Here is a 22,384-nt window from a genome sequence, read left to right on the forward strand (position 1 = left end):
TAGAAAAAATTACAAATAAATACATACTTACAATGCCTCTTACATATAACTATGTAGGTACTGCCAGAGATCTTTATTTTCCTCAGTAGATTTGAGTTATTAACTATGTCTTTTCATGTAAAACTGAAGGACAAATTTCAGTACTTCTTGTGAAATATGTTTTCTAGCAATTATTTCTAATTTAAAGTTTATTTAAGAATGTCTTAATCTACGTTCATTTTTGCTTTTATTTTATGGAATTTCAGTTGATAGTCTTTAATTTAGAAAGTTTTAAATATGTTTCCACTAACTTCCTTTTCTTGTTTTCTTTTATTCCATAGTGCAAGGATTGAGCCCAGAGACTCGCTCATGATGGGCAAGTTCACTACCAAGATGTAAATCCAGCCCCTCCCCTTCCATTAAATTCTACAACTGCAAAATTGCTGGTAGGAATTTCATTGTTGGTTTTACTGAGTGTCCCTTAAACATGAATTAGTTGTTTCTTTCTGCTTATATATTATCTTTCTTTTTTTGACTTTGAAGACTTTGGCACTGATGATTCTAAGCATGTGCCTGTGAGTTTATTTTATTTAAGTATGCTGACTTTCTTGGATAGGTAGATTAATGTTTTGCATCAATGTGAAAAAAATCTGATCTCTATATCTTTAATTTTTTTTCTATCTGCTGCACTTGATCTTCTCCATGACTCTGCTTTATGTTAACATTCTTGATGACTCTTCATATGTATTTGTTAACCACTTCTTTCTTTCTTTTTTTTTTTGAACTTGGTAATGTCAGAACCTTCTTCAAGATCGTTGATATTTTTCTGCCAATTTTAATATGCTTTCGATTTCCTATAGTGAATTTTTCATTTTAGGCATCATTCTTCTTAACTGAACAGTTGCTCTTTGTCTATTTTTGTGGCTTCTATGTAATTATCCAAACTCTATTTGGTGGTATTTCGTTTTCACACTTTCCATCAGTTCTCTGGATATGGTTTCCTTTAGTTGTGAACATATTTATTGTAATGGGTAATTAAAAGTTTTGTTTAGAAAATCTAATGTCTGGGCTTTCTCAAAAGACTGCCTATTCATTGCTATTTTCCTCTTTTATCAACATAATTAATAATTTTGTTGGTTATATGTTGAAAACTGTACATCAAAATAAAAACATGGCAATTCTAGAATTTGGTTTTCTCACTTTGGTGCTATATTTACTACTGTTGCTGTCTCTGTTCTGGTATTTTGAGAGTTGTGAAAATTTGATTCTGACAATTTTTTTCCAGTGTTTCTATTGCTTTTAAAGGAATAAATTTTTGAAGCTTTTTATTCTTTCATTCCAGAATTGGTTCCTGCTAAGTTTTGTTTCTTTGTTTTAGTTTGCTTTTTCTTGCTTATGTTAACAGCACTATTACTTGAATATAGTAAAGCATACACTGTTAGATATGAATAAGTAGTTCAATATAATTTGATTCATTCTGTTACTCTTTTTTTTGTGGTGCTGAGGATTGAATGCAGGACCTTGTGCATGAGCTATATCCCCAGCCCTCTGTTACTCATTTTTATGCTACATATATTTTCAGCTTCTTGATAGTTCCCTTATTTTAATTTTCAGATGTTTTATATATATATAATATATATATATTTTAATGTCTTAAAATAATAAAATCTATTTTCATTTAAGGTCACAGTTTCTGCTCAAAGAAACTTAAAAAAAAGAAAATATTATTTTTAAATTATAAAATACACATTTAATATTCAGTCCTAATAATAAGCTAGTATTTGTTGGTTCTTTTATTTCATATCAAATACCTCTATTCTTCTATTAGACTGAAACAACCTTGCAATGTTTGCTCTATATTTATATATACCTACTCCAATTTTGTTGTTTCCTTTCATATAAAAAAGTAATTGTATGAGTAAAGGATCTTGACTGCTAGTTTATTTTTGTGAACTCACTTAATGATGCTGTGCATTAATATTTGTTGCTTAACTTTGGTAATTTAAAATATTTGAAAACTAATAAGTAATAGCTATTATTTTTGAGTTCTTACTATAAGAACCTGATAAGTTATCCCATTCCATTGTTTAGACCTTAGCATTTTTCATTGGAAGTAAGGATCATTGCAGAGAAGATTAGAAAATGGAGACTGACAGAGATTTAACTTTTGATGTCAACACAGTTGGTATGTGTGGAAGCTAAGATTTACTCCTGATCCTCTCTGACTCCAATGCCTATACTTTAATAAGTATCATTTACTGACCTTCTGGGATTAATGATTTGCACTTTCCAAAGGGGAATGTTTGTAGCAAAAATTACAATTGATTCGTGCTCCTTTTTACATTTTTCAAATCCATACTTAAGTGTTAGAATAATATCATACAAAGAAATATGAAGATGAATTAGGAAACCCCTAGTTCATTCTCACATTAATGTCTAACTATGAGAGAGTTGTGAACAATGAATGCCATTGTAGTTATTTCAGAAAAATAGCTTCCCCCCCCCCTTAAGGATATATCACTGGAAGCCAGTGCATTCTTTTGTTGAAATTGTGTAGAATTTTCATATTTTCAAGAGATTACAAGTGTGTGTTTTCTAAATTTTTATCCTAAGAGTCATATTACTGGGTAGAATTTATAAAGGAATCAGGAGACATCATTTGTAATTGTGCTGATTAATTTTGAATATGCTGCAATAACATTGCTGGATACTTAAGGGTTAGGTTCCACATGAAGCATTATTAAGATTTCTTAACTCTGTCGGTGGCTTTCAAAACAGAAGAGTGTTTATATGCATCTTTTTCTCTTTCTCTATCTATATATAACATTATTATGAATTCAGTTATTACAACATTCAGAACTTTTCACAGAATTCAAACATAAATATATAATTTTAAACTTAAAATCACTAACTCTCATTCAGATGGCTATCTAAGCATTACATTTAAAGCATAGGTTGAAATGTTTCTTCCATTAAGTTTTTAAAAATGGTTGACTTATGTATTCTACATCTCCACAACATATATAGTTTGAATCACAAATGTTTACCTAATACCACCTTGGTTCCTATAAACATCCACTATCAAGGAAGGGAGAAAAGCTGGTTAAAATACAAAGCAGGTGTATAATCTACAACAAGGTTTTAAATCTAATCAGTATCATCCATGGTATATACTAATAATATTCTGATATTTTAATATGCTGCCTGAGGTTTTCTAAAAATTTATACTTCTTTTTTTTTACCTTGACTAAACAAAACAGTGCAGTTTAATAAAAGATATACCAAAGATAGAGTTCACAAATTCATTATCAGACCAAAAAAAAAAAAAAGGAAAAAAAAAAAAAACAAATATTGAACACAGTCTATGCTTAATAGGAATAGGCTTCACCATAAAGGGGAAAAGTTTTATCATTACAAAGATACAGAATGTTTAGGCAAATACATGTATGTTCTTTGATATAATAAAATGTATCTCTTTAAAATTCCTTTAAACAAGATTTGTTTAGGACAGCAGCGTTGTTTTAAAATCTTTTTTCTATAGTTTCAAAAACACTTCTTTCTTGAATCTTGTTGTTCTTAAAAGCATAGGGTACATCTATCAGGAAACCATGAGAGATTCTGTGGCCTCAGGACCAAGTCAAAATAACCTCTAACTAGGAATATCCTATCATTACAGAACATTAATAAATAACCTTCAACAACAGCTATGAATGGAGCTTTGCTTTATGGCAGAAACACTCCAAAGATGCTACAGCTGGGGAAATGTCTTATAAATAAAGAAAAAAGCACTTAAAATAGTTTATTTTTTCCTCAAAAGTCGTTAGTTTTACAAATTTTCTTTAAAACAGTAAGCAAAGCACCACATTCTCTCTTCTTATCAGAATATCTTCTGTCCTCATAGTATAATTAACAAGGACAATTATATTATTTAAGAAACATTATACCTTTCATCTCTCCCATTCTTCATATTAGAAGTACTATGTTTCCCAGTGTATGTGTACTAGGGATGAAAGAAATATAATTTGGAGGGAAATATATAATTTATAATCCAAACTTACCCAGGATTGCATATTTGCATATTTACAAGTTAGTGTATAGCTCTGACTTGGATTACAAAGTGCGAAAGGAAATTGTCAAAATGATTGTAGTGCAGAATAGAATGTTTTTTCCCCTCTTCAGGAATCATTTCCACCTTGTCTCCAAAGTAGCAAATCAACAGCATCTGACATGCAGTCTTGGTGGAGGCAATTCCGGTGGGATTTCAGGTTCTGGTTGTAATGAGAGAATGCTATTGGACAGCTCATTCCTTAAAATATCCAGAGGCATCTTTTTCAGAATATCGTCAACAAGTTTCAGAAATATCTCATCCACATTGAAGTTGTCCTTGGCACTTGCTTCACAGAATCCCATCCCAGTTATCTGCTGTGCAAACTTTTCACCTTGCTGTCTGGTGATTTCTCTGTCTGTTTCACAGTCCAACTTATTTCCAACTTAAGAGAAGTTCAGCATCTTCTGAAGCATACTTATCAATCATCTTCATCCATTTTGGCAAATCATCAAATGTCTCCTGCTTAGTGATATCATACACTAATATGATCCCCTTGGCACTTCTGTAATAAGCTGAGGTAATGCTGTTGAATCTCTCCTGACCTGCTGTGTCTCAGATCTGTAATCGAATTTTCTTTCCTCTTAGCTCTACAGTTTTGATTGTAAAGTCAACACCCACGGTGGACTTGCAGGCCTCGCAGAAGGTGTCGTCCGTGAAACGCTCCATCAGGCTGGTCTTTCCCACCCCGCGGGATCCGATGATGATGACCTGCAGCGTGAAGTCCGCCAGCCTGGGGGGCTGTTTCCTCCGGCGCGCCTGGCCCCCGGGCAGCGCAGGGGAGCCAGCGCCCAGGCCGCCGCCGCTGCCCCAGGCACGCCTCTGCAGCTTGGCGCCGGGATCCATGCAAGCATACTGATCGCGCCGCCCGCCGGCGCCCCGGCCGCTCGCCCCGGGGCCCCGACGACCCCTCGGCCTCTGCCGCACGCGGGGCCTCGGACCCGAGCTGAACCCTACGTCGGTCCACTCGAGCGGCCCCGGCGGCCCGCGGGCTCCGAGCTGCAACTGCGCCGCCGGCCCGATCCCCGCGTGCCGCTCCCCGCCGCCGGCGCTGGGAGAGGAGAAAGCAAAATTCATACTTCTTAAGTGCTTTTTCTGTAATAATCCTTCAAGCTCAGAGGAAACTATGACAGATGTAACTACATTCATCTCGAAGACCAAGAGACTAAAGCATAGATACCAAGATATGCAAATATGTTTCATTCTTAGTAATGTAATCTGGGGTCACAAATTTTTTAGAGCTTTTTTCTTTTGTTACATGATAGTAGAATGTACTTTGACATGTTATATATACACAGAGTATAATGTATTCTGATTAGGATCCAGTTCTTGTGGTTGAACCTGATGTGGTGGGCCATAAATTTCAACTATACCCTTCTTATATAATATATTTTATATATATATATAATATAGTATATATTATTTTTAGGAAAAATTCATATTCTAAGGAAGATCCTCACATTCTTAAATGTTATTACTTGAACCAAGTCTCTGACTCATTACTTTCTAATTTTTCATATGAAAGAGAAAAATAAAATCATAAATTTAAAAAATAATTAAAAAAAAGAAAACCAAGAAAAGTCTTGCTTACCTATAAGATAGAGGCTAACCTAAAAAATAGCCGATAGAAAGAACAAGGAGTCCCATCAATATGAGGAAATTTTAATTACAAAGGGTGGTACATAAGGATGATAATGAAAGTGCAATCAGGTAGGACTTGTTCCTTGTGCTGCAAATTTGTAGCAACTGGAGTCTGTGGTATTGGGAAGAGATTTTGAAGCAGCCTCATGAAACATTCTAGTCAAAAAAGCAGATAATTCATGATTATAGAGAGGTCTCCAAGATGGTCTCCTGCATGCAACTCAAAGAAACCCTTACCAGTAGAAAAACATTTCTGAGAATTTCAATTCAGTAATTCACATTACTCATATAAGTAGAGACTGTCCCAGCTTTGATAATTATGAAACATTCAATCACCAAGAACACAATTAGCTTGCACACTGTCAGAATCATTAAGCTTTATTTCATATCTTAGTGTGAGAATATGATATGCACCATAAAGGGGGGCATTACTATTTAAAAGGTTGAGATATAGACCTGTAACTACACCTCCAGTTCTGCGTATGTGCATGTGTGTGTGTGTGTGTTTGTGCCTGTCTGTGCCTATAAAATTATCCTAGGGAATTTTATTTATAGAAAGAGTCTCTTAAGATTAAGCTATTATTGCTATTACCTGAGCAATTATCTCAAGTTTCTAAAATGTCTTTAATTTAAACTTGTTTTCTTGATAATGCAATTCTGACAATATAAGATTACTTGACATCTCTTTTTCTCTAAAATTATATATAATTGTACATTTGTTTTTTATTTCTTCTATGTTCTCTGTATATTCGCAAAGGTACAGAAACCATTTCTTTGTAGCAATCTTAGTTCATACAAAAAGTTTGGATGTCTTTGTTTAATTCTTTTTTTATAATCTTTTGCCTACTTTTATATTGGCAGCTAAATGTCCCTTCTCCATTTCTTTTCAGCATTATTCCTCTTTCACAGAGGATAGTGCCTTAACAGAGGATAAAATATCTTCCTTTTCTTTCTTTTTTTTTTTAATCGATTGTCTAACTATACTGATAAGATACTGATTGGTTACATGTTGAAGAAAATATACAATGCAAAATGCAGAAAAAGTTGGTTCCATCCCCTACCACTCCCCCCTGTTACCCACCCACCCCCAAATACTCATCTTCTGATTTGGTCAGAACAGGGCTCAGAGCCAGAGGTCAGGTGACCGAGGGTGGAGGGTTCATGGGCAATGGATGTGTGGCTGTCACAATGATGCTGCAATAATGCTGCAGTTTCTCTTCCAGCTGGGAGTTGGGTGGAAAGGGGGCTGCAGTCTGATGACAGCCATCTGAGGGAAGAGCTACCTGTCCCCTTCCCAGTCCAGGGCCTGCCCACCACCCCAGACTAAGACCACTCCCAACAAGTTAAGGTTGTGGGTTCTCTTGCTAAGGTTGCTCTTCAGCAAGAGGGAAAGGAAGGGTTGTTCTGAGACCCGACCCCACAGACAAGGGGAAGGGGCTGGAGCATGTGGCTACTACCAGCAAAGGACAAACGGAAGAGTACAGTAGAAAGGGGGGAAGTGGGAAGAGCAGATCATATATATTTAAAAAGTGACTTAAGACTTAAAATCGAATTAGTATTTGTACAGAAATGTGCAGGTGGAATAACTCCCTCCAGCCTAGGATCAAAGTTATATGGAGAAATCATGATGGGCCCCACCCCTGCCCCCAGTGGTGGCCCGAGTTGTTAAGTGCAATTGGTTAGAGTGAATTCCAGTTGGGTCATTCAGGTGGACGAGGTGGGGACAGTGGCAGGCAAGGGGGGCTCAGTTGCTGCATCACTGGCTCGGGCTGGCTGGGTCGTTCTCCTGGAGATTCACCCCTCAGTTCCCTCCTGGAGCACCAGCTGCATTCTGAGGTTCATTCTTGGGAAGCTTCTTACCTATTGCCATGAAAATTTCATTCATGTTCATTGCAATCTTTGCTGATGTCTCCATGAACAGCAAACTTGTCATCTGCATAGGCCTGTGCTTCCTGGAACTCCATGGCTCTCTTGCTGGCCAGGTCTGCCTTGTTACCCCTGAGTGCAATGATGATGTTGGGACTGGCCTGCCTCTGTAACTCCTTCACCCAGTTCTTGGCCCTTGCAAATGTATCTGTTTTGGTTATGTCAGAGACCACGATGGCAGCCTGGGCTGCCAGGGTAGTACATGGGGCCAGGCTGTGTTACCTCCTTTCCAGCTGTGTCCCAGATCTCAAACTTGACTGTTGTGTCGTCCAAACAGACAGTCTGTGTAAGGAAGGCTGCTCTGATCGTGCTCTCCTGGTACTCATGGAATTGTCACTTGACAAAGCGGAGGACAAGACTGGATTTTCCCACTGCAGTCTCCCCTCACAGGACCAGCTAAAACAGATCTTGTTCCCAACAGCTAGTCGGTTGAGTCGTGCTGCTCCTCCCCAACCCCCCATGGCCGGCCCCCCTGTAGTGGTACCAGTGAGAGTGGGGGTGGGGGCCGGTGTTACACAGAGAGGCACTTAGTAGGGAGGGGCTTCCAACGAGGCTACCAGGCGGTGATGATACTTGGGGCCAGGGCTCATACAGACTCCAATTCTCTTCTGCCAGATGTGTCCCAGTCTCCGGCCTCCACTTCCCAATATTTTCCTTTTCTTCATGATGATAATAAGCCCTTTAATCTGTATCATAGCAGTAAGAGGCAAGTCCTACTAGTGCCCTCATTTTGAAGATGATATGGTTAAGTGTTTTGTGTTTTCATGCAGTTGTCTACACTAGAGAAATGAAGAAGACTGATTCATGCAAGTTCCCAACGTGATATCCGTGTTATTATACACTTCTGCTTCACTTAAACTATCCCTTATAAATATCTACTGTGTGCCCTTTTAAAATTAAATATGAACCCTATGACAAAGATGATGTCTCCTTGTACAGGTTCAGGGGAAGTGGGGGCATCACTCTATCCTTTCATTCTGCAATTTCAACTTAGAACCTCTTTTCAGGTGAAATTCCAATGGGAAGCAAGTAAGAAAAAGAAAACTGGCTTATAAATGTTCTAATTAGGGGATGAGAAGAAAATTGGGGTTTTTAAATAAATGATAGGTGAAGCATGAAGTTGATTCAAGTTCAAAGATTGTGGCAGAGTTTGTGTCTTCTCTTTCTTATTTCGACCTCTCTCTCCCTCTCTCACCTGAAGACTTGCTCCTATATTAATGTTTTCTTCATGGCCTACTGAGTATCAAGGTGGAGATGGGTATGACTTTGGTGTTAAAAGATGGATAGAAATGTTGCCCTGACTACACAGTAAAACAAAATTTATATCAGCTTCTTGTGTAGGCAAAAGTAGGTTAGCTCAGACTTCAACAGGAGGTAACTTTGGTTTCAAACTGAAATGCAACAATTTGTCATCCATGCTTATGTTTATGTTAATAAAGGTGGAGCACAGAAATAGACTAAAGTTATTCATGATTCACAGATGATATGAGGACCCTCGGATGTGTTTCAGTATAATCAATGTTTCTATCAAGGAAAAAATTTATACAAGTCTTCATTGTCACAGTTTCTCTCTTAAGTAGACTCTTATTGACTACCTTGCTCATTGTTAACTTTATTTCAAGTGTTTTGTAACACTTAATTACTTTAAAATAGTTTTAATTACTTAAGCTTTTCTTTTTTATTGTCATCTCTATTTGATTAATTTTTATTAACTGATATATATTCATATATATTCTCGTTAATTTTTATTAATTGGTATATATTCATATATATGCTCACATATAGAAATCTATAATTCTAATAGTTTTCAGACATTCCTTGGATTTTTCAAATAATTTTCACATAATGATAGTGTTGACTACTACCTTCTGTTGTTTATACCCATATTAGTCTTAACCTACTCCATCAGTGGAATGTTAAAATACAGTTTATTAGTTTGGTGATAGGAACTCCTGAATTTTAATGAGAATGTATCCATTCTCCAGCAATTAATTTATTGCTTATTAAATTATTTGTCCACTTTTCAAGTGCCTGTTATTGACTAGACATTATATCTGGAACAGAAAATTCTTACTTAGGATTCATCTTTAAAATTGATATAAATTACTGAATTGAAGAAGTGTACTTTATTGTGGATTTTTTTTAGAAATAGGTGGTTAATATCTAATTCACTGATTGTTTTTAATCAATTATATAATTAATTATGCCTAAACTGGGTGCAGTGGCACATGCCTGTAATCCCAGTAGCGGGAGAGGATGAGGCAGAAGGATCATGAGTTCAAAGCCAGCCTCAGCAATGGGGAGATGCTGAGCCACTCAGTGAGATGCTATCTCTAAATAAAAACAAAATGGAGCTGGGAATGTGAATAAGTGGTTGAGTGCCCCTGAGTTCAATTCCTGATACAAAAAAAAAAAAAAAAAAAAAACTAAAGTAAGTTTAAATGGTAAAATATCCCAGTTTTCATAATTAAATTTTCATAATATAATTTATCACTGGGGAAAGACTTTGTTTTAAAATTTAAATGATTCATGAATATTTGAGATTTTTTAGTTGCCCCATATTTGCATATAAAATTAGGTTATATGGAATATATATGATATAATTTAAATGTTAAAATAGTGTATATATGTGAATATTGAAAATGGTTATTCTAAGCAGTAAAATTACAGGTTTTTAAATTTTTGTCTTAATAATGTCAGTAGTCATTAAAATTACTGAAAATATATATTGATTTTCAAATGTATTTTTAGTGATTCACAAAAGTCCTCTGGCTACCAATAAAAAGTAAAGAAATGAAATTTGAAAAAATTCACCAAAATGTGTATATAAAATGTAAATATAGATATATCAATATGCTTAAATTCACTGGTAAATCAGAAAATTAAAATGATTGAAAATGTCTGGGTCTCTATTTTAGAATTAAAAAATACTATCAAGTGTAAACAAGAACTTTGAGAAAGTTAAAAACTTTTGCTCAGAAACAAAGTAGAATGTACTCTTTCAATATTGGTTTTCAGCATGTTATGTCATCCTAGCTAAAGATTAGGACAAATAAGGAAATAACTAGTAAGAATAAAACTTTGCAGGTGACATAATTGTCTATGTAGAAAAATCATAACACCAACGATAATAATAATGGAGCGAGTAGGCAATTATAACAAAGTTGGAAAATATGAGGTTAATATTAGAAAGTTCTTTATTTCCTATATTTTAAGGAAAAAAAGTGAAAATTGAGATTAAAAACAATAGTATTTACACTAGCACCCACAAAATGCAACAAAATATATCCAAGGTCTCTATGGGAGAAATTGCATCTAATGAAATAATTCAGAGAACTGAATCAGTGGAGAAATATTCCACATTCATGGTTAAAAGACTCAATATTGCTAAAAAATCAGTTCTTCTGAAATTGACTTTTAAATTCAACAACATGAATTCAAGAAAACCAAAGTTAGAATACTGAAACTACACAACTTCAAGACATATTATGGATCTGCAGTAGTCAAGGCAGTATGGTATTGCTGTAAGAAAGAATAGTTGGATGAATAAGAGAACCCAGAAACAAACTCACTGGAATATAGTCTTCTGATGTTTGACAAAGGATCAAAGGTAATTCATTCATCAAACATTAGCCTTTTCAAGTAATTGAATAACTGGACATTTGCACAAAAATAAATAAATTTAGAGACAGAACTTACACACTTTACAAAAATTAACACAGAAAGGATTATAGACCTAAATGTAAGGAGAAACTCTAAAATTTCTAGAAGATCACAGAGGAGAAAATTGAGATGATTCAAATTTTGGCAATAATATTTTAAATACCGTGGGGAGCCCTTCTTATCTAGCAGAATCAGATGTGGTTTAGCCATGGAAACCAGAGGCCTGACTCTTAGGAAATGGCAGCCACTAAGGACTGTCCCAGAGCCCTGGGCAGTATGTGGCACTGTGTGGGAGTGATTCCCTGTCTGGTTCTATGATAGTTTCCCTGAGCAAATTGACTCCCCTAATCCACCAATCCTGTTCATCACAGAAGCAGCTCTTCCAGTTCCAGACCACTTTATCTTTGTGACTATAAATAAAGGACTGATGGGCTATTCCATGTTGTTAGAAGACAGATCTGGTATGGCCTGATCTGCCACACCTCCTTTCATTTAAGAAGAGTATTGGCTCTTGTGTATTTATTGATTAGATAAGTTTATTCATAATTAATTGATTTATAGCCAACATCATCCTCTGGCAGTTAACTCTTTTCTCATCTATGCAGGGCATGGCAGAAACCCCTACGAGATACAATACCAAAGCTACAATACATAAAATAAATCATTAACAAGCTCATCATCATTTAAATGAAAGCAAAACAAAACTTCATATTGGTGAAAAACATTGTCAAAAGAATAAAAGTACAAGCCACAGATAAGGCAAAATGTTTGCAAAATATAAATCTGATAAAGGACTGTTATCTAAAATATGCAAATAAATCTTGAAGTTCAAAAATAAACATAACAAAATTAAAAGATACACAAAATATTTGAAGAGTCACCTCAGCTAAGAATCTACAAATTAGCATAAGAAAGAATAGTCAACATCATGTGATATCATGGGATTGCAAATTAAAACAATTGGACATCACTATGCATCTATGAAGAAGAAGCAAAACCCAAAACACAAACCTAAATGTTATGTCGAAAGTGAAGCAAAAGTAATCACTATTGTCATAAAACTCTAAAGTAGTACAGTCACTTTGGAAGAGAGTTTTAAAATTCTTACAATACTGAACATGCTTTTATAATAAAATTCAGTAATTATTTTCATTGGTATTTACCCAAGAGAGTTTATGCTTACATGAAAACCTGCATCCAAATGTGTACAATAGCAATATTTGTAAATTGCCAAAACTTGGATGTAACCAAGATGTTCTTCAGCAAGTAAATTAATGAACAAATAATGTTATATTTATACAAAAGAATATAAGTGCTAAGAAGAGATGTATCTTCAATCCATCAAAAGACATGGACAAAATTTAAATGCCTATTACTATGTGAAATTGTTGATCTGTTAAGGCTATGTGCTCTGTGATCCTGACCACTTGATATTCTGGAAAAGACAAAACTATGGAGATAGTACAAAGGTCAGTCATTCCAGAGGTTTGGAGAAAGGGAAGAATAGGTGGACCACACTGGACTTTCAGGGCATTGAAGCTATTCTGTATGATACGATAATGGTGAACACATCAGTACTCATTTGTCAAACCCACAGAACACACAAGACAAACCCTTTTGAAGATTCTAGACTTGAGTGACAATGGTCCATGTTCCAAATGTATCATTGTGGTGTGACATGCCAATATTAGAGAAGATTGCAAGAGTATAAAGGCAGAAATTTATAGGAAGTCTATACTTAACTGCTCAATTTTCCTTTGATTCTAAAACTGCCCTAAAATTGTTTACAGTACATTTTTTTCTTATTAGTTATACATGACAGAATAAATTTTAACATGTATACATATATGGTGTGCAACTTCTCACTTGTCTGATTTTACATGATGTAGATTATATTGGTCATGTAAACGTGCACATGAGAAAGTGATATCTGATTCATTCTACCATCTTTCCTATTCCCATTCTCTGTCCCTTCCCTTCATTCCTCTTTGTCTAATTCAAAGTACTTCTATTCTTCCCTACTAGCCACACATATTGTTAGTTAGTATGGGTGTATCAGAGAGGATATTCAGCCTTTGGTTTTTTGGGGTTTGGCTTATCTCACTTAGCATGATATTCTCCAACTTCATCCATTAACCAGCAAATGCATAATTTTATTTCTCTTTATTACTGAGTAGTATTACATCGTGTATTTGTACCAAATTTCCTATCTGTCAAAGAGTACCTAGGCTAGTTCCATGGTTTAGCTACTGTGTATTCAGCTGTTATGAACACTGAAGTGGCTGTGTCACTGTAGTATGCTGAGTTTAAGCCCTTTGGGTATATATAAAAGAGTAGAATAACTGGGTCAAATGGTGTTGCCATTCCAAGGTTTTTGAGGAATCTGTGTACTGCTTTCCAGAGTGGTTGCACCATATTGCAATCCCACCTGCAATTTATGAGTGTACATTTTTCCCCACATCCTTGCCAACATTTATTGTTACTTGCATTTTTGATAAATGCCATTCTGACTGGAGTGAGATGAAATCTCAGTGTACTTTTAATTTGGATTTCTCTAACTCCTAGATATGTTGAACATATTTCATATATTTGTTCCATGCAGTTCCTTTGCCCATCCATTAATTGGGTTATTTGGTTTAACATCTTTTGAGTTGTTTATGTATCCTTTCTAAAGTGCAAGAGGCAAAGATTTTCTATCTTTGGCATTAGACCAGAGACCCTGTGCCTAATAGAAGAAAAAGTAGGCCCAAATCATGTCAGCTTAGGAACTGATGGCCTTATCAAGACTCCTAAAGCACAAGAAGTAGAATCAAAAAATCAACAAATGGGATTGAATCAAACTAAAAAGCTTCTTCACAGCAAAGAAAACAATCAAGAATTTGAAATTTAAGTACATTCTTAAAATATCTGTTTTGCATCCCACTTAAATAAAACTCTTTTGAAACTTTACAACATATTAACATAACAATTGGACTTCCATGAACACAATTATAAAATTTTATCATCAAAATTTTGCTTTTGATAGTGAAAACAAAATATTTTATGAGTGCTCAAAATAAAAGATTGACTATTTCAATTATAGTTATATACATATGAAAAACAATGTTAGCATTATAATTAAGTATTCACATCAGAAATATTTATTACATAATTGTAAGTAAAATTATAAAATACTATATTGTCACAATTCACAAATTCTTACATATTACATTCATGCTATTTCATGAATGGTGGCTTAGGAATGTTATTTTTTTCCCTTTATCGGTCTAAATTTGCTGAACAACTTATACTCAGTGCATATAATTTTCTAATTAGAATAAAGTTTTTAAATTGCACTGGTCTGAACTTTGCATCATTCCAGACTCACACCTTCTTTGTTTTTTCTTTGTTCTTTACTGAGCCTCACCAATACTCTGAATCCTCCTGAGTTTGTATTCTCTCCTTCCACTTCTGCATATAACCAGATGACCATAAGAGAAAGCACATGGAAGCAGTTATGAACTAAAGGGCCAGAACCATTTTGAGAGAATGACCTTTTGGTTCTGAACATATGAGAACCCTTCTCATGAAGTTAAATTAATTTTGTGTTGATGGCTCTTGCTTTCCTTCTTCTGGGGTTGTTCACCATTGATGTCAGAACTCAATTATTATCATTATGATTAATAAAAAATTCAATAATCTGCATATTTTTCTTCAGAGAGTTTGGTCACGGAATCATCCTAAAATCTAAGAATTCTGTGGTTGAATAAATATTCCTGTATAGCCAACTGGGTAAAGTGCTGATCTATATAAATATCATTTATCAGGCTAGCACAGCCCAAGAAAAGATCTATAACGTGATAAGCATAGTTTTCTTGACAGGTTAATTGATATTTGAATGTCAAATGACTGAAATATAAAAATTCATGGGCTTATACATTTATTAACATAAATGTATTTCTTCTGTACAAATAACTACACATATATACATGTATATATTTATATTATCAGGGTATATATATATATATACATTTAATTCATGTAAAAGTAAATTCAAGGAGGTAATGCCTTTTTTCTATTTGCTACAAATAAAACAGTTACATACTATGCACAATATCCTGTAGCTTCTTTTTCCAAAGAATGATAGTGATATTTTCATATTGAGTTTAATGAGTTTTCTTATTTTTAGGCATAAAATGCTATTATATTGATATATATTAAATGTGCACCCATGCTTAAAGTGGAATTATATTTTTGATATTATAAACAATGTCATAAATTACTTTTAGCAGTTCTTTTTGAAAATGCATATGTGTCTAAAAGGCAATTTTTAGCAATCAAATTATTGAGTTTATAATGCATTTTAACGAGTGATTATTCAAAGAAATTCTATCTAAGTGTACTCTTATCAGCTACATATGCTTTTTACCCCATGAACTTTTCCTTACATACCCCAACATAGGGTATTGTCAAACTTTAGGATCTCTGCCACCATAACTGGGGAAGGTGGTAGAATAAAATAGCTCCCATTCATGTCCATATATTTATTTTTCTATTGGTCCAATTAAAAATGAGTTGGCAGGAGCACATCATGTGTTTAAAAATGAGTTGTTTTGTGTAGAAGAAGCATTGCTTATAATTTTGGGGTGGGGGGTTAATGATTTTTTTTCCTGTTGGTTTATAATTTAAGTTATAGGTTTACAACTGTAAGAGAAATAAGTTGTACCCCATTTGTTTACAATTAAAATAATTTTAAAAAGTAACCAAACTATTGTTTATAGATTATCAATTCAAGTAATGATTATAAAGCTTTTCTCAATCTGAAATTATAAAGTAACTACTATTATAATACTTATATATGTATATAGGTATTATTTTTAAAGATAAATCACTAAAAGGAATTCATACTTTTGCAACAGATGCTATATAAAACAATGTTTGCAGCTACAGTATCCATAATAGCATATAACTGAAAACTATTCACATAGCTGTCAACAATTAGAATGAATAAATACAATATCATAGAGTTGCTGATGAAAATTATTTTAATGAATAAATTTGAGCAGCTGTAACCATCACTATAAATCTCTCAAACACTGTTGAGATGAAGTTTTATTTATTTACTTATTAATTTCAAATAATCAGGCCCTGATACATCATACACATGATGCAAAGTGAAATTGTACAACTGGTAAATGGAGACTTGCCAGAAGCTGAGCAGAATGGAGGGCTAGGACGACAGCCTGAGCCTCAGGTTTCTTCAGCAGCTGAATCTGCTCTGTCATCTGTAGGATGTATAACTGATTCCCATCCTAAAATGGAGTCTGATGATTTAGTAACAAAAAACAACCAGTCAGAACTAGAAACTTCAAACATCAGAGAAGATGGCATAGTTTCTAATTTTCATCTTAAAATTTCAAAAGAGAATATAATTGGTAATTCTCAAGAGAACAGTGATATGGGAAATGATACATCAGTTGAAGAAATCTGTATTGAAGACATTTCAAAACATAGGCAGAACTTGGGCCAACCTTTGAAGGATCAGGAAAATCTAGTTACACCAACAGAAAAGACAGACCCTGGACCTGATGATGATACTTACAGAAGCAGGCTTCGGCAGCGTTCTGTTAATGAAGGGGGGTATGTCCGACTTCACAAAGGCATGGAGAAAAAGCATCAGAAACGAAAAACCATTCCCAAGTCAGCGGTTCAACAGGTAGCCCAGAAATTAGTTCAAAGAGGGAAAAAGATGAAACAGCCAAAAAGGGACTCTAAAGAGAATGCTGAAGAAGTGTCCCATAAATGCGGGGAATGCGGAATGGTTTTTCAGAGACGGTATGCCTTTATAATGCACACACTGAAACATGAAAGAGCTAGAGATTACAAATGTCCATTATGTAAAAAACAGTTCCAGTACAGTGCCTCATTGCGAGCACACCTTATTCGACACACTAGAAAGGATGCACCGGCATCATCCTCATCCAATTCCACATCTAACGAAGCATCAGGAACATCATCTGAGAAGGGCAGAACCAAACGAGAATTTATTTGTTCTATATGTGGAAGAACATTACCTAAATTATATTCTCTCCGAATACATATGTTAAAGCACACAGGTGTAAAATCGCATGCTTGCCAGGTCTGTGGAAAGACTTTTATCTATAAACATGGTCTGAAATTACACCAGAGTCTCCATCAATCACAAAAGCAATTCCAGTGTGAACTATGTGTTAAGTCATTTGTTACCAAATGGAGTCTTCAAGAACATATGAGTATTCACACAGGAGAGTCCAAGTACTTTTGCTCAGTTTGTGGAAAGTCTTTTCACAGGGGCTCTGGACTCAGCAAGCACTTAAAGAAACACCAACCAAAGCCTGAGGTTCGAGGCTATCATTGTACTCAGTGTGAGAAAAGTTTCTTTGAAGCAAGAGATCTTCGCCAGCATATGAATAAACATCTTGGTGTAAAACCATTCCAGTGCCAATTTTGTGATAAGTGTTATAGTTGGAAGAAAGATTGGTATTCCCATGTGAAGTCTCATTCTGTCACTGAACCTTACAGGTGTAATATATGTGGCAAAGAATTTTATGAAAAAGCTTTATTCAGAAGACATGTAAAGAAAGCCACCCATGGGAAGAAAGGGAGAGCAAAGCAAAATCTGGAACGAATATGTGAACAATGTGGAAGAAAATTCACTCAGCTGAGAGAGTATAGGAGACACATGAACAACCATGAAGGAGTTAAGCCATTTGAATGCTTAACATGTGGAGCAGCTTGGGCTGATGCCCGATCTCTGAAACGCCATGTCCGAACACATACTGGTGAATGGCCATATGTCTGTCCTGTGTGTAGTGAAGCCTACATAGATGCTCGAACACTTCGTAAACATATGACTAAATTCCACAGAGACTATGTGCCTTGCAAAATTATGCTGGAAAAAGACACACTTCAGTTTCATAACCAAGGAACTCAAGTGGAACATGCTGTTAGCATCTTAACTGCAGACATGCAGGAACAAGAAAACAGTGGTCCTCAAGAACTTGAGACTGTGGTGGTGACAGGAGAAACCATGGAAGTTCTTGAAGCTGTTGCAGCTACTGAAGAGTGTCCATCAGTATCTACGCTTTCTGACCAAAGTATTATGCAAGTGGTTAATTATGTATTGGCCCAACAGCAAGGACAGAAGCTATCTGAAGTTGCAGAAGCTATTCAAACTGTTGAAGTAGAGGTGGCACATATTTCAGAAGCAGAATGAATATAGTAGTGACAAAAAGAAGAGACATCATATTTATACTGAACTCACAGAACATTTGTTTACAATTTCATGTGACTATCCACTTAGAGTTTATATATGTCAAGGTTCTGGGCTGTTGGTGACATTTCTAAACTCTAGCCACTGAGTTCTGTAGAAAAGTCCATTTACTGTAAAGAAATTGAAAACAAATCTATATGATGGTAATAGTTTATCATGGTATGCCCTTTATGAATTAATGTTTGTAAACAACTGTACTAAATTTAAAGCTGTACAGTATCATTTGTATTTTGACATTATTTTATTATATATTCTGAGTTTAAAAGGCTGCACCAATTAGCTTTTCTTCTGTTTTATTCTCAACATATAGAGGTTCTGTGATTTCAGTTGCCCTGTTTGTGAATTAAAAAGCAAATCCTAATATAAAGCATTTCAGTAGGATGCATAGGTGTATTACATTTTTAAAATACTTTAAGATCTGTGATTCTTACTATTTATTTTAACCCCACATCAGGGGTTCTTTATTCTGTTTTAAAGCACTATTAATGAGTTACATGTTGTAATCAAGTTTGCACAATATTTTTAACAATATGGGAAACCCATAAATAAATAGCTAATTTTAATATGCCATTAAAATGCATGAGATGCCTTTTAAAGCCTTACTGTACTATCTCTTCAAGGCAGGTAATTGACAATAAGAAAAGAGTACTGTTATAAAATTGTTGATGGGCAGTTTCTCCTTGATAATGTAGGAACATAAATAAAGACCAAAAAAACCCCACATTCTTTTATTGAAGAATGAACAAGTTACGTTTCATGTTTTCAACTTTTGCATCATGTTTAATTGTTTTATTTTGTTGAAAAACTGAAGTTGAGAAATAAGACAGCAATATAGACATCTACAGTTGTCCTGTGGATATCTCATAATTGTCCAGTAATTTCCAAATATTGAAAATTCTTCAGTGCAGCCCTCTTCATAGTATACTACTTGAAGAAATTAATGGATTATGGTCCTACCAAATTGTTGAAAATATTTTGAAAAGTTACCTCAACACTAAATTAATACATGTGTTTGATTTTTAAATTCTTGCCTCTTTAAGCTGTCCAACTTTCTGATTTTCAAAATAACCATGGGGAAATGCCACATTTCTCTCTAGGAAACTACCATTCAAACTATAATTGTTAAAATGAAGCTTTTAGGTATTAGAAGCTGTTATAAGGTATAAAATTAAGATATAAGCAAATTATATGTAAATCATTCCTAAAGCACAAGAAAAGAATGTGCCTTGATGTACATATATTATTCAGATGCTTATTTCAGTTTACTTTAAAAATGGCTTTATGGATAAAGAATAAATGTGATAGCTGTGCATGCATTATACTTAGATATGTAATATTTGCATTTGCAAATTCCCTGTTGTTTTGGTAGTTGTGTGGCTGACTTTCAGTTTTAAGAAGTGAATCAACATACAGCCCATACGTTATAATGGCTGCTTGTTTACTGTATCTTTCAGTTAGTGAAAAAGTATTTCAATCTATTAAAATTTGGAATTGTGTCTTTTATGTTCCATTTTCACCATTGTTAATTAGATTTAGTTAATTGTATAAGATAATTAATGTATGTCATAAATATGTAAATAAAAGATGTTGAATCTTGCTTAAAAGCAAAAAAAAATGTTAATTTAAAAGAAATATTCTTATTGTGTAATCTATGAAATGTATTTTTATATTTAATAAATAAATTATGATATTTTAATTATATTTTTTCTTATGTATTTATTCATAGTGGTTTAATAAAAAATAACTATGCCCCTCCTTACAAGTCTCATTAACCTACTATTTTCATGGTATGTTCTAAAGGAAATAATGAAAGGAACATATATACAAAGTACACTTTTTTAGATTATGAAGTCAACGTAGACATAAGTATGAATAAAATTTCTAATGAATCTCAGTGTATCATACATTCAGAGAAAATTCTTGGAATTTTAAAGAAAGTGGCTTCAGGTTTCAATATAATTTCATAAATTTTTGCACTTTCTTTCCAATTTATTGTATTTTTCCACATTTTTATTCATGCTTTATAGTCATTTTATTTTAAATCTTTCCTTGATGTTTCCAGATGATATTTGGAAAGTAACTTATTTGTGCATTTTCTATTATTCACTAATAAGTATGTTCTGCTTGTCTTGGAAACAAATTTGTGAAAAGTCTTTATTCATTTATGTACTAACTTTAAGCAAAAATACTTAAATACATATTAAATTCCACCTTTTCTCCCCATCTTTCATATTTCCACTTGTAAATGGCATCTCAATTACAACCCATGCATAATTTACACAGAAACTCCTTCTACTCTAATATAAACTTTTAAAGGGAAAGGTTGGCCCTATTTTACTGATTCATACTTTTAAACATCTAGTTTATAAAACACAAACTTAACAATTTCCACTAATACTAAAAAAATTCTGAAATGTCTTAATTTTGTTATAAGCCAGAGAATGGAAGAGAGGAGATGTTAAAAAAGCAATTCAACCAACAGTTTCAAAAGAACAGTAACAACAGAGCAAAAAGAACTGTTCCTCACTCATGTGTACATTTCAGCCCTCCATTCAAAATCCTCTAGGTGGAGGATGACCACCAAGGTTCTTCACCTTCTTCTTACATTCTTACCAGTCAAGAAGCAGCAGCTATTCTTACATTCCAAAACTTGTCCTTTCCTCAAAATTTAACTTTGCATTGTCCTTCTTTTCTCATCTGGAGCCAACATAGGTTCAATGTGAGCAATGTATGTTCTTCTCCATAAATTTTTATTTTATGAGAGCTGGTAGGCACTTTCCCAAGTGCTACTTACCATACTTCTGGTGGCTCAGGGAGTATGTCTTAGGAGCAGTCCTTTGGTCTAGCATTTTTGGACCATTTTTGTGTGTGTGTGTGTGTGTGGTACTAGGGACCATTTTGTGTGTGTGTGTGTGTGTGTGTGTGTGGTACTAGGGACCAAAGCCAGGGCCTTGTGCTTACAAGGCAAGCACTCTACCAACTGAGCTATCTCCTCAGCCCTGGTCTAGCATTTTTTATGGCTCAATGAATCCTTTTTATCTATATTTTTCCCTTTAGAGATCGCTTGGTTTTCAGAATTTTGATTTAACACCATTTTTTTAAAATCATAGCCTATATACTGTTTTCAAGTTCTATTTCAATCCTAATAAATTGGAAATAATTGTTTTCTTATTGACATCATTTCTGACATCAAGTAGAACATTCCACCTAATTTCTCCCTGAAGAGCTGTTTTCATTCTTAGTCATTTCTCTAAATATAATCTTTTGTCATTGGAACTTGCTTTCCACACTACAGAAAAGCAGCATGCATGCAATGGAAATATGAATGTCCACCACCAGCTCAGTACACTGCTTCAAAATTTCAATGACTTTCTATTGCTAAAATACTTCCATTGTTATATTAAGTACATAACAGAAATATAAGTAGTGTGGTCCTTGCCTATTGTTTTAACTTTATCTCTAATAATGCCCCAGCCTAATATATACCTCATGATTTTCCAGTAATGTTTCCCAGTGACTCTAATAATTTATGCTTTCTGAGGACATTGTATCATTCCTTTTCATCTTCCTGAAAGAATATTTGCACTTTTACTCACCAACTGTTTCAAACACTTTATATTTTAATCCGTTTGTGATCTAATTGACAAAGCTCTATCTGAGTTGTAGAGTAAGATTATAATCTATCATATATGCTCTCACAGCAACTTGTAATTTTCTCAAATATTAGAATTTTGGTAAAATAACTAGTTGTGTGCTAGGCTCTTTGATTTCCATCCCCC

The 22,384-nt window shown here is 34.3% G+C and overlaps 1 protein-coding gene and 2 pseudogenes across 3 annotated transcripts; 1 reads left to right on the forward strand and 2 right to left on the reverse strand.

Moving 5' to 3' along the window:
- Positions 1 to 3,237: 3,237 nt before the first annotated feature.
- Positions 3,238 to 4,945, reverse strand: LOC306652390 (ras-related protein Rab-12-like; annotated as a pseudogene). Its single transcript has one exon. The product of its transcript is annotated as a ras-related protein Rab-12-like (transcript).
- A 2,524-nt stretch (positions 4,946 to 7,469) lies between these two features.
- On the reverse strand, positions 7,470 to 8,186 carry LOC306652393 (ras-related protein Rab-5C-like; annotated as a pseudogene). The gene has a single exon. The product of its transcript is annotated as a ras-related protein Rab-5C-like (transcript).
- An 8,287-nt stretch (positions 8,187 to 16,473) lies between these two features.
- On the forward strand, positions 16,474 to 20,220 carry LOC306652409 (zinc finger and BTB domain-containing protein 11-like). Its single transcript, XM_079125320.1, has one exon. The coding sequence runs from the start codon at positions 16,611 to 16,613 to the stop codon at positions 18,546 to 18,548; it is 1,938 nt and encodes a 645-aa protein (XP_078981446.1). The 5' UTR covers positions 16,474 to 16,610; the 3' UTR covers positions 18,549 to 20,220.
- Positions 20,221 to 22,384: the final 2,164 nt, after the last annotated feature.

The sequence above is a fragment of the Sciurus vulgaris genome (assembly GCF_902686455.1).
Source record: "Sciurus vulgaris genome assembly, contig: HiC_scaffold_182_arrow_ctg1, whole genome shotgun sequence".
In the NCBI taxonomy this organism is placed as follows: domain Eukaryota; kingdom Metazoa; phylum Chordata; class Mammalia; order Rodentia; family Sciuridae; genus Sciurus; species Sciurus vulgaris.

Coding starts and splice junctions, on each gene's coding strand:
- LOC306652409 (XM_079125320.1), top strand. CDS start 16,611: ATGGAGTCTGATGATTTAGTAACAAAAAACAACCAGTCAGAACTAGAA.